Here is a 13,386-nt window from a genome sequence, read left to right as displayed (position 1 = left end):
CAGAGACTGCAAAGTGCCACCAGCCTTGGAGTCCAACCACCCAGCCACAGCACCAGACAGCCCTGGTGCTGGTCACAGAGCACTCCCACTCCTCAGTCCCACAGCTGAGGACAACCCCAGAAGGCTTCAAGCCTGCCTGGCACCACTGTCCCCTGGGAATGACATCCATGAGTGTTCGTGCTAACACCTTCCGAGGGACAGATCACCCTGGAGGTTCTCCCACGGCTCCTCCTTGCCTTTATGGAAAAGAGCTATGGCAGTTGCTCTGATTGCCACAAGTCTTCCAGGCCATTTTATAGAGCAAGAGCGTAGCTCCACACTGGCACAGCACAGCTCCTGCAAGCCCTGCGATGCTCCCTCACCAGTCACACAGCCAGTTGGTAAACACTTTAATTCATATAGTGAAAGGACCACTGCCAGCCCCAACCGGAGGTTCAGCTGCTGCTCTGTTTGGCTGCCAGTCTCTTGTCTCTCTCTTCAGCAATGGTCAGGCGGATGCCCTTTCCACGGGGCAGGGAGATCCATGGCTTGTTGCCCTACAGGAAAGTAAAAGAAGCCAGCTCACCTCAAGACACTAGGACAGGGACAACAGAGCTCTCCCTCCAAGGGGAAAAAGCAGCAGAAGCCTCTGCCCATGCTGGGCCACATACACATGGCTCTGGTACTGGCCCAGCAGAAGCCTCTTCAGGAAGATGCCAAAGGTGTATGGGCCTACATCAGCCACTTTCACTCACATCCATGAAGAATGCACTTCAGCAAAAACAGAGCCACCATCCCCTTCCAACCTGTACAGGGATGGCAAGACAGCAGAGGCACTAGGGGCAGAGGGCACCCTCAACTGGAGGGGCTGCCCAGGTCACATGATGATCTGAGCACTGCTCAGCTCCCAACTCTCACAAAGTTTAAAAACCCAGAGAGCTGCTTCTTGTAAATGTCCCCATTCCTGCATTTACAGATGCTTCCCCTTCCAAGAGCAGGCAGAACCAAAGGGAGCATCACAGTATGGGAAGGCACATGCCTACAGAAGACCCCAAGGCCTCTCTGCTTCAGCCAGCAGCCCCCAACAACAGAAGAGAACCCACCCGCCTTGTGTCCATAGCAGGCTTACTTTGCCAATAACGAAGATGTTAGATAGTCTGGTGGCAAAGCTGTTGCCATTGGCGTCCTTCACGTGAACCACATCAAACGACCCAGGGTGTCTCTCCCGGTTGGTGATCACCCCAATACGGCCCAAATTGGCACCACCGGTCACCATACAGAGGTTACCTGGGGTGAACAAAACCAAGAGCTGGTACCAGGTGCTGTGGCAATGCCCTTCCACTTGGGCTCTTTGAGGAGCAGTGCTGGAAAAGGACAGGGACAGAGTGGCCATCAGAGCACCTGGTGACACCCACATCCCATAGGAATCCTGGCAGCACTTGAGAAGCCAGACAGCAATCTGGCCTTGATACCCATACCAAATATTCCCCACCACCTTCTAGGCTGCATCAGCACCAAGGAAGCGTTCCCATACCACTTGTCCTGGCACCACTCATGGCTCCGCAAATGAAACCTCCCACAGTAGGAATCTCCCTACAGCTTCCGAGAGATTTCCATTCACAGCCCCATGATAGCCAGGCTGAAGCAACTTCTCCACCAGCTTGCTGCTTCTACCTGGTGCCTGCTTTCTCTTGGGATCACTAAAAGCCCCTACGCCAAGTAATTCTCACTGCCAGCACACAGGAGGAATCTCTCTTCCAGGTGGAGATGCTCCAGGGAAACCACCCCTTTCCCAAGGCTGCCACAACTGCCTTTCTACTTTAGTGTGAAGATGCCTGGCATTTATATTGAACTTCCACACTGCTCTCCAGAGTGGGGAAAAATACAGCATTTTACATGAGATGCAAGACCTACCTGTGTCAAACTTGATGAAATCTGTGATCTTGCCTGTCTCCAGGTCAATCTGGACCGTATCATTCACTTTGATGAGGGGGTCTGGATAGCGGATGGTGCGGGCATCGTGAGTGACCAGATGAGGAATTCCTTTGGTGCCCACAAATATTTTCCTCACCTTACACAGCTTGTACTGCAAACAAAATCCAACACTGCTCAATTAGGGTGACAAGCAGAACCATGGACTAGGGGACTCCTGCCCCTCAGAACGTTGCCAGCCACAGCAGGCCTCAGACCCAAAGCAAAATACGTGGGTGCTCCAAGGTTTGCAACAGAAGCCTTGCAACGGAAGTGCCTCATGCTCCAGCCCTGTCAAGGAATGCCTCCTCCTCAGTCTTACCAAAGGCTATGGCTTCAATTCCCCCGGAAAGCCTCCATCAGAGCAGTTCCCCCAGGTTGCCCTGAAGCCTGTGGTCATGCAGCAAAGGCAGAGGCTGCCTTCTTTCAGGATCAAAGAGATATCTTTGTCCCTCCTCCAGAGCACCTCTGCTTCCCTCCTGCCTTTCACTCTGATTCCTTCACAGCCACAGTGGCACTCAAGCGTCAACAGAAAGCAGTAGCCAGAGGTAAAAACATTATCATGGGGAGGAAAGGGGGGTGGCTAGAGTCCCCACAGCCAGCTCTTCCCCCAGATCACTCTGCTTACACAGCCTGCCCTCAGGGAGAACATGTGCAGAGGAGCACAGACCTGCAGTTCAGGCACATCAACACACTTGGGTTGACAAAATACGTGTGAGAATTGCCCCCCAACACTGAGGGACAAAAGGCAGTTTTCCAAACACTTCTATAACAGACCTGGGAAGGAGTTCAAGGCTTTTGCACCACAGGCAGTTATCATGTTTCAGATCACACTTAGCTTGCAGAGTCCTATGCTAAGGCCCACCACACCAGAGCCACTGCCACCCCAAAGCTCCTTATGAAAGTAACCTAGCCCATACCAACAGATACTATTTTAAGCACCAGACAATGCACCTGCAGTCACCTGGAAGTTGTTTTCATGTCACCAAAATATTTCCCCCTGCCAAAGGTTTCATACTCTAACCCTGAAGGCCCTCGTTTTCCCAAGGGTGGCATACGTACTCAGCTCTCAGAGAAAAGACCCAACACCTCCCATTCAGGACATGCCAAAAAGGAAACCCCATCCCAGTCAAACCCAACTAGGCCAACATTTATGCCAAGCTGAAGCCCCTCACCTTGGCCTCTTCAGCTGTGATGCGGTGAACAGCAAACCGGCCCTTGGTATCATACACCAAGCGAAAATGCTCACCTGTCTTCTCAATGCTGATGACATCTGATTTCAGAGAACAACATAAAATAACAGTTGTTACTAGCTACAATATGACTTCCAATACATTGTAACTCAGCACTAAGCTCATGGTTAAAACCAACCAGCAGCTGCTGAACAAAGCTTCAGGTGTGAATGAGGTTGCCATCTCCTTTTGACCAGAGTCCCATATCTTTTCATGTAATACAGTGCAAATAAGCAAAAACCGCCGAAGGCTAGAGTCTGAACAGCGATTTACACGTATGCAAGCAGGCAATTACAGGCCACAGATATCAAACGTTAGTATTAATTGCAGTGCACAACCCCAAAATAAATAACAACTGCTTATACTTACCTTTTCTTCGATTCAATCAGGAATGCATCCTTCCCCCCATATTGTGCCAGCCAAACAAAACATCCCTCACCAGTGCAGCAGAGCTGCCTGAGGTACTTCCCCTGGCCCTTCCTGCTCACCCATGAAGCCAGCAGGGTAGGTGATGTCTGTGCGGACTTTGCCATCTATTTTGATGAACCTCTGCATGCAGATCTTCTTGACCTCGTCTCCCGTCAGAGCATATTTCAGCCTGTTCCGCAGGAAGATGATGAGTGGAAGGCACTCCCTCAGCTTGTGAGGGCCTGTCGATGGACGGGGTGCCTGCACAAACAGAAGCTTTCTGCTGGCTGCTCAAGCACATCCGCAACATCAACTGCTCCCATGAGGAAGAATATTACTGTTCTGACAGCTCTTGCAGCAGCATCTGTGGACAGGCGCTTGATGCATAACTGCCAAACAAGCACTGATAGGCTGCAGGCGTCTTTCCTTGGTATCCACAGCACCTTTCCCCCCAGGTCTGGCCAATGTTAGAAAACACTGCCCCAACACAGTACAACCATCTACTAACCCACCCCAGTGAAGTAGAACCGAAACAATCTGCAGGTTAAAAAGAGAGCAGCCAACTCCACCACTTCCCCATAAAGGGAGAAACACAAAAGGGAGAAAAAGGGACAAACACAAAAGCTGTTTGCAAAGCTCCTAACAGCAAGCACCCCCGTCCCCCCTGAGCTCCCGAACTGCCCAGCAAACCGCCACTCTCCAAACACCGCGCTTGAGCATATCCCTGGTGAAACCCTGAAAGAGTCCGGCCCCGCACAGAGCGGTAAAGACCGATGCCGAGGGCGACCCGGGCCCCACCCGGCCCGGTCCCAACTCCGACCCGCACTCACGAAGACACCCGTCAGCTTGTCCAGCATCCAGTGCTTGGGCGCAGCCACACGCTTCAGGTGCTTCTTAGGGCCGCGAGCCTACAGGACGGGACGCGTTATAGGCCGCTACCAGACTCGGCCACCCCAGCTGCCCTTCTCCGGCCCCCCGAGCTCCCGCCCCCACCCCGGCCCTCGTATCGGGCTCCCTCCCACGCCCCTCGACGCGGCGGAGGCCGGAGCAGCCCGCGGCGGGGGCGGATGGCAATGGATGGAGACAAGGAGCAGCCTCCCCGCGCCCTCACCATGGCTGCGCTCCGCCGGAAAAGGACTACCACTTCCGATCTGCTACTAATATGCACGGGCGCAGCAGCAGCACCGCAGTGCGTCCCCTGCCGGCCCGGAGGTCTAGTGCTGCTGGGTGCCGGGACAGACGGGGGGCGTGGTCCCCCGGCTCGGGGCCGCCCCTGCGCTCCCCTCGGTGTCCTGCTGAGGAGCTGCCCACGGGAGGTGAAGCAGGGTCACAGGTAGCCCCGACAGTGATGTGGAGTTTTCTCCGTCCCTTCTCCGCTGCAAGCGGCTTCGACGGCGGCACCCCGCTCCGGGCAGCGGGTGGCTGTGGCTGTGCCCGTGGGGCACGGCGAGGAGGGTGTTATGCAGAGGGTGACGTTGTGGCCTTGCGGTTTAGCACAGCGTGCGAGGGTGGCACATCCCCCCCTCCGGGGCGGGGGAGGCTCGGAATCTGCAGGTACCCCGGCTGCCCCGGGAGGGGGGCGGAACGCGAGTGCCGAGCCACTGCTCTCCCTGGGTCCCCACGTCCCCTCCCTGGGTGCAGCTGGACCCCCTGCGACACTCCCGAATTCGACTGTAGGCCTCAGCACCCGCTCTCGAAGGCAGCTCGGAGCCAGCGGTTCCCAGCTGGGCTCCCCGGGGAGGCTGGCGTGTCCCCTCTGGGTCTCCGGGGCACCGCCAGCCTACCGCGTCCGCACAGACAGGAGAGCGGACCGGCCCCGTATCCAGCGGCCCCCGGCGGGTCTCCGCAGCATCGCTCCCGCAGCAAGGGGCAGGCGGGACAGAGTTCCCATCCTCGGGGGTCATACAGTGGGGACACAGCGCAGGTGGCAAATCCAGCGCAACCGTGAAGCCTGGAGGAGGCATGGGAGGTGCGGCGGCCAGACCCTCCTCACACCCCGGGCGGCTTTCCACAGGGTCCCCTCTTGTCGTCCAGCCCCAGCGCTGAGCTGCAGAGAGAAAGGCGCACAGCCGGGGAAACAAAGGTCCTTTCAGATTTTACTGGACAGCAGCCTGAGCCCTCCACCTGCCCGGCCCAGCGAGGTGGCTCCGAGATGGGGAGGGGCAGCGCCGCCCCACCTCTCCTCCAGCCCCGAGGGCAGACACCTCCCACCGTCCCCTCGGCTCCGAGGGGGTCCCTGCGTCCCCCGCCCGGCCCCGTGCGGCAGCCGGGGTCCTCGCTGCGCCAGCACTGGGCTGCGGGTCCAGGATAGGGTGACGCCGCAGCCCCCGCCGCCCTCCAGCCTCAGCAGCGCGCCGGGAGGTCCGCGGGGAAGTCGAACACGTGGTGGCCGAGCCATAGCTCCGGCAGCTCCTCCAATCCGTCAAGGCCAAGCTCCAGCATCAGCCAACCGAGCACTTCCTCGTCCACCGGGTCCAGTCGACGACGCCGGGCGCGGCGGCAGAGATGTAGCAGGGAGCACATCAGAACCTGCAACCTTTCTTGTTTCACATCAGCATTACTGGCAGTTAGCCTCGCTGTACTGAAGCACCCTCAGGAAGAGGGGGTCACCTGCTTTGCCAGTAAGCTGGACTGTGGCATGTCCTCCCCTCCCAGAATGTCCCAATAACATAAATTACGACCTTTACCACACCTGGTACTGGCCTGAACTTTCTGGGATGCAACAGGGTTATGAACGGATGGCATGCAATCCTAGCAGCAACAGTGAAGTGTTTTCCAGGTAGCTTTGGTGCCCATGTCTTCCATGCCTTCTTTTAGTGACTTGCAGAGTAATGGTTTTCCTTCTTATCCCTTGGATGGTGAAGGGAAGTAAAAGCTCCTTCACCTTCTGCTTTGAGTTTACTAACACAATTTAATCTAATCTGCAATGAAATCTACCAAGAAAAATTAAATATAACAAAATATATACTAAAATGTAACTAAGTTCCACATTCACCTATCAGGAGCTTTCTTGATTGATCAGATGTTACTTCCCTAATGCTGAAAAGACTATGAAAAGGTGACTTTTTTCTTCCAGGGGTGTGATAATTTGATTAATCTTTATATAAATTTGACTAATTGACAAATACTCTAAACTTGACTAGAATTTTAACAATAAGTCTCCTATTCAGGAGGGGAAGTTTTCTATGGGTGGCAATTAGTATTCTCAAATGGCTGAAAAATATAATGAAGAGCAGAGGGAAGGCTGCATTGACAAGGAGATTCAGAAGCAGGGATGTGGGAAGCAGAAAAAAATGGAAGGGCAGTGATGGGGCTTGAAGAAGATGCCATAACAGTGAGGCCTTGACAAGACAGTCAAGAAGCAGAGGAAACCTGTAACCACTGAGAGCAGTGCCTGCAGCTCATAGCCACTCTCTGATGCAATAATCTGTCATTTTAAAGCTTCTGCTGTAGGACACTGGCAGAAGGCACTGCTGCTCGCATCAACTGTGGGCCTTTTTTTTGCTGCTACTCTCTGGTAGCCATCTTACTGCAGTTTTAGGTATGAAGGTGTGGCCTCCCCTTAAATCCTTCTCAGAATGTAGCCCAGAGTTGAAGGGAGGTAAAGTTTTCTGGAAATGGTTAAAGCACAACAATCTGTTCATTATGGATGATTAGCTATTTTTTCCCTCTTCCTTTCATTGTTATAGGTCTCTTTCTCCATTCTACAGCTGATCAGAACATCACAGTGATATTCTCTTCTGGGTCTGGAGTGGAAATAAGGGGAAGTGAAGGATTTCTGACCCTGACAGTTCTGCTCCCAGAGAAGTTTATGAATCACACACAGAGTCTCTTTGGGGTAATGAAAGGCAATACAGAGGGTGAGTATACCTTCAAGAATAAAACCACCATGTCAGTTCATGCAAGGCCCCAGAAGTTGTTTGAGTTTGGAGCTAATGGTAAGAAATTTCCCTGATTTATTATTACATTTTCTTTATAAATTCAAAACAGCTTGTGATTTACAGACTAGCAAATGAAGTCTGTGCTAAGCAACCTGTACTAGGGGAAGAGAAGGGAGTAAGAGAAGTATACCCTCCTCTACTCAAGTGGGTACCTAGTTGATTGAAGACAGAACCATGATGGAGCATTCTGCACTTTGTTCCATCAAGAGTCAGAGCTCCTGTTTCACAGCCTACACTTTCAGAATTTTATCTACTATGGTCAGCTGAACACAGCATCACCAGACTACAGTGTTACAGAAGTATAGCAATAGCCAGGGTCAGCTATCTTTTTCCAGAATATTAGCAATGTTTCCATCAAATATCATACTAGCAATTAAAAAAAGTCATTAAATCACAATTTAATAATTCTCCTTTTAAAAAAAATGAGTGTGTGTGTGGCTGTGTGTAAAAGAACGGCTGCTTTCATTTAATGAAAGTGATTAGGCTGCTGTATCTAGCCTACAGCATTATATTGGTCAGTGTTCCTCCTGACATCAGGTTTAGGAGATGGGCCAGAAACACAAAGCAAAATACCCACTGGCTACCAGCCAATCTCTGTATCAAGCACAGTGTAGCTGCACTCCAGGATTCAGATCATACTGAAAAGTCTCACTGCTCCCACTTTGGCACGTTTGCGATTTAGCAGAATGAAAACTAAAAACAGTGCCGCACAGACATGATAAATTTAGAGACACAAAGGATTAGGATTTGTGTTGGTTGTAACATTTGGTTTAGCTAGCTCCCTCTGAGGTACTTCTTTATCACCATTTTGCCAGAAAGCATCTAAAACTATCTTTATGTGAAATCATAGCTACATAATTACTTGGGCCTAATTTTAAGTAATTGATCAAACACTAACTTTACTGCTAAGTTTAAATGAGGCATATGAAAAGGAAAACAATCACCAGCTGGAGGCAAGCTGTAGGGCTTCATAGATCTCTTCCAGGTCTGTGTTTATGTAACTAAGCACTCAGATAAGCAGCAGAAGGCGTTACAGGTCTGTAGGCAATGTTACATATGCATCTGTCTTTCTCCATCTCCCAAAGGGCTGTTGAAAATGGAACCTCTCTCTTTACTTAGACACAAAGTGTCTAAGTTCTTACTGAACAATGTATTCTATGAGGAAAAGCACAGTTTCCTCTCTACCCGTGTTCTTTCCTTATAAAGACCCTGCTAATCCTCTGGTGAAAGAGACAGTCTTGCTATGTGACTCTGATGTCCTGACAATGAGAAGCCTTCAAGTGGAAGTTCCACCAGACTATCTCATCAGAATCACAAGTTGCTGGTAGAGAACTGAGAGCCAGGTGATACAACATTCCCACAAAGCATCCATCACTACAGCTCTATTCTTTCTACCAGGCATCTAAATAGTTAACACTGTTTGAGGAGGCTTTGTTCAATTGTAGGTTCATGCTTCCATAAACACTCTAAAAAAAGAAAATAAATCAGCAAGTATTGTCTTTCAGCTAGCCTAAAAACCTTTTTCTTTCCATGAGTTGCCACTAAAATGCCATTTGAATTATTGTCATGGAGATTTGCTAATCAAAATCCAAAATACTTTAACCAGATATGTCTCTTTTACTAGTGATCTCTAGTGGCTGGCTCGATCATCCAAACAATGGAAGACAGAATGGAACTAACTACCTCATCTGCAATGAGGGCTATGAACTCACTGGGTCAAATGAAGGAATCTGCCAAGTGACAGGGGCATGGTCTGGAGACACACTGAGCTGCATCCCGAGAACAGGTCTGGTTCCTCTTCAATGTTACAAACTGGCATTAAAAAATAATTACCACAAACAAGGTAGTCTGGATATACGATGATAGCCCTTGACAAAAGTAACTTCTCTTACTTGAGAAGACATTGGACACGAGATTCCTTGGTTTCTAGAAAGACTAATATTCAAATCTAAATAACAGGTGGGTTTTAGTGTTGGCTTCTGTTTTGTTGGTGTTTTTTTAATTTCATGTGTCTGCACTCTCTAAGGGTTTAGGGCTACATGCTTCCTTTTCTCTAGGGCTGGCTGAAAGGAACTGGTAGGCTTCTTGTGTGGACAACCTAAGATTTCAAACTAAGCCTTAGAAAAACAAGAAAGCATAGTATCTAGCTAAAGATTATTCATAACACAAAAATACAAAGGCTATAAAAAAAAATCCTTATTTACAACATTATCTTCATGTAACTTTCTTATGTAAATGCAATGTTCTTTTAACAGCTTTATACATACATATACATATATAATCTATGCATACATGCATAGACATAGAGGACTAGAGATTATTGAAATCCTTCAGTATCCACATAATTTGAGCTATTTTTCAAGTATAAATGATGGCACAACCCCAATCATTTACTGTGAGCCCCAACCACTTCTTGTTATACTTAATTCTGTCATAACTAATAAAATTTTAACTTTCTTTGCAAATAACAAGCAAATATCCATCTAGACAGCCACTTGAGGGGTCACCTCTGAAGTCACATCATTAAATGAGTGCCTTAAGAGAAACTTTGCCAAAAAGGACCCCGGGGGCCCTGTGGGCACCTAGTTGAACAGGAGTCAGTAGTATTTGCCTTTGAGCCAAACAAGGTTCACGGTATCTCAGGCTGCATTAGGCAAAGTAGTGCCAGCAGGATAAGTGAGGTGACCCTTTTGTTCTGCTCAGCACTGGTGAGGCTACACCTGCAGTACTGTGCCCAGTGCCAGATTCCTCAGTGCCAGAGAGACACAGACATGCTGGATAGAGTCCCAAGAAGGGCCATGGAGATTATTAGGGTTCTGGTATAACGAAAGGCTGAGAATGCAATGGGCACACACTGAAACACAGGAGGTTCCTTCTGAACATCAGGAAACACTTTTTCACAGGTTGCCCAGGAGGCTGTAGAGTCTCCCTCCCTGAAAATACTCAAAAAGCCATCAGGACATGGTCTTGGGCAACTGACTATTATTATCAATTAGCCTGGGATTTAGGCTGTCTCCATGATTCACAGGAAACTGCACAATATTTTCTAACAGTTTCAACTTTGATTTATTCATATACTATGTACACTGCATATGTCCTCAAGATGGCAATGTTTCAAACCACCAGAGTGATGCAAGGCCACATAACATATTGAAGCACTTTTAATGCTGAGTTAATTGTTCCCAAAAGTACTCATCAAATAACTCATATCAACAGATTCTCCATTCTGAGCATCTTCCAAAGAAATGTGGAAAGTGCACAATACATCAGCAATGATGACATATTTCATCAGCCTCTGCAGGCCTGCATCAATCACTCATTTACTTCCAATGCAGTTCTGCACATTTGGTGATATTTGTGAGATGAACCACAGTGAGTGTGGGCAGCAGACTGTGAGCTTTAGTGTAAAAAAAAAAAAAAAAAAAAAAGACTGTATTCTTGCACATACTAAACAGGGAATGTTGTTTAATTTTAAATAGATGAGTGTTTATGACACATTTTCTTGGACCAGCTACTGTTGGTAATCAATATGCAGCTGATGGTATTCACAGGGGCCAATCTCAGTAGTGGTGCTATTTTGGACAAACTAGAAGTATTTAAAAACATTTCTGTTTAATACGATAGGGCAGAACGTATGGACTACTTTAGTTAACTGTTGAAAATATGAGTGATTCAGAAATTTAGCAGATAATTTAGCATGCTTCATAGTTCGCAGTTACAATAGATTGTCTGACAAAAGTCTGAAAAGAATGAAATCTTTAAAAAGTAAAGTATCTTTAAAAAGTAAAAGTATCTTTAAAAGTCAGTGGCAAAACATTTTGGCATGCTGAAAGCTAAGAATATTTTTCCATTGCTGCCATCGACCACATACATACTGGATAGAAGCCAGTCAGTCTCAAGAAGCAAACTGGATGCTGCCACTTACATTAGGAAAAGGGGGGCAAAAAGCCAACCCTAAGAGACTGGAGGGAAGGAATGGGAAGATACACAACGATTAACTAAACTCAGAATGATGGAGATGTCACAGTTTTATGGACAAGCAAACTAAAAACACAGTGTTTTCCAGCATGTTTTATGAAAAATGGCAAAGAACAACAAGGTGTGAAAGAATTTTATTGATCTGATTGTATCAAAGCCCTTCCTTACTATTTGATATTTGGGGTTGTAATTCATTTGTAATATGAGCCAAAAATTATGATTTTTATCAGCCTCAGGAAGCTGGAGTATGGCAACACTGTCCACAGCTGCAGGATAGTGATAATACTGACTACTGATTGACACAATGTAAAATACAAATTGCATATGCAGGTTCTTAAATTTTTTTACTGCTCTGCCTTAATAATGGCATTCGTACCTAGCCTTGTTCCTCCTTTTGCATTGTAAGAGATTCTGCTGGATATCACTCTCTGTCTGAGAAGTTTGTTTTATTTACAGGTCCAAGTCTCTCCAGAGAAGACAGGCAAAACAGCCCAAAGTTACTCTCACTTATGCCTAAACCTCTAGTATTTTTATAGCATGGACAGCTAGTACCTGCTTTCCACTAAACACATTTCCACCTCTGGACTTAGACACAGTTGAAGTCCTGTGCCAGTTTTCCTCACATGGCAGAAAAGGACTTAATGTTGTCAAAATCTGTTGTGACTGAGGTCAGTTTTCTTCTCTGTTTTCCTTTTTACACAGCATATGCTGCTGTTTCAACCAACATCCATTTTATCAAGCCTTTGGGCAGAAGGCCTTCTTGATGCCAGAAAAATGCTGACAACCTTAATGGACAGCTCTTCCAAACTTCTTGGCGCCCAAATGGGTGACCACAGACCCAGACACTGTGATTAGTGGTCCCATTTTTAATTCCAGCATGAACTATGAAAACACACTTTTTCAAATTATTTCTTTCATGCTGGTCAAGAACACAGGGCTCAGCTGTCTGTGATTCTCAGCTTCCAGGGGTACATCTCTGTAGTGCCCACTACTTTTGCTGCAGTTTTGTGGCACACCAAATTCAACCTCTATATCGCAGATCACTGAGGTTTTTTAGTTGCTACAAACTTTTATTTTTCCAAAGCTAGAAAAATTAAAATAAAGGTATGAGGACTGTGAAAACGGGATAGGAAGAGAGATGAAAATAAGAAAACTGAGCACCACTTATTTTGCAAAATCCATTTCTGTATTTGAAATTTCAAATACAAATTAGCTGTTGGGGCTACATATTGTTGCTTTTGAGCTTTGCTTCCTAGAATTAAAGTTTTCACGGAAATCCTCTGCTAATAATTATTTTGTTGTGCTTCTAATTACAATATCACTACAAGTCTTGCCAGTACCACAGCAACCTGCCTTCAAAAAATACCAGACAAAAGAAGAAAAATAAACCATCCAGCAAAAGCAAAATGGCGAATCTAGTAAAATCAGAAATAAAATGAAGCTAAAAATTATAAAATCTTATCAATACATATACATACAGTTTGCTTGTGACAGACTATTTTGGTATTAAGTGCAATCTGCCTTTGTCTTTTGTATTGTTTTGTTTTGGTGGTTTGTTTTTTTTATATTTGTTTGGGTTGGAGTTTGGTTATTTTTTGGTTGGTTGGGGTTTTTTTGTTTGTGGTTGGGGTTTGTTTGTTTGTTTGTTTGTTTTCCTCTCATTTTTAGGTTTTATTTTTCCAAGCTCAAGCTCTGTGTAAATATAGTTCTTTTCGGAAAGTCGTCTAACATCTCATTAGTTTTCTGTACTTGTTTTTCAGATGAGGATACCACAAAACATTAGGTCTTCTTATTAGGGAATAGTTGTCTGTCTATCATTTCCAGGAGACTAGCTGCAGAACATATTAAAATCAAAAGATGCAACCTGTGATTATAAA

General features: G+C 47.1%; 1 protein-coding gene and 1 long non-coding RNA gene across 2 annotated transcripts; one reads left to right on the top strand and one right to left on the bottom strand.

Annotated features, from left to right (window-relative positions):
* Positions 1-372: 372 nt before the first annotated feature.
* Positions 373-4,903, bottom strand: LOC136021051 (small ribosomal subunit protein eS4). The gene is made up of 7 exons (XM_065692837.1): positions 4,702-4,903; positions 4,421-4,498; positions 3,671-3,851; positions 3,126-3,223; positions 1,894-2,065; positions 1,109-1,266; positions 373-536 (listed from the first exon to the last, which is right to left on the bottom strand). Exons 1-7 carry the CDS (start codon positions 4,702-4,704, stop codon positions 435-437), a joined length of 792 nt encoding a protein of 263 aa, XP_065548909.1. The 5' UTR covers positions 4,705-4,903; the 3' UTR covers positions 373-434.
* Positions 4,904-7,291: 2,388 nt separating this feature from the next.
* Positions 7,292-13,132, top strand: LOC136021053 (uncharacterized). Its single transcript, XR_010615653.1, has 3 exons — positions 7,292-7,450; positions 9,156-9,317; positions 11,966-13,132. It is a non-coding gene; the product is annotated as an uncharacterized LOC136021053 (long non-coding RNA).
* The last annotated feature ends 254 nt before the right edge of the window (positions 13,133-13,386 follow it).

Source organism: Lathamus discolor, chromosome 12 (genome assembly GCF_037157495.1).
Source record: "Lathamus discolor isolate bLatDis1 chromosome 12, bLatDis1.hap1, whole genome shotgun sequence".
In the NCBI taxonomy this organism is placed as follows: Eukaryota; Metazoa; Chordata; class Aves; order Psittaciformes; family Psittacidae; genus Lathamus; species Lathamus discolor.
This window is presented reverse-complemented; position numbering and strand designations above follow the sequence as displayed.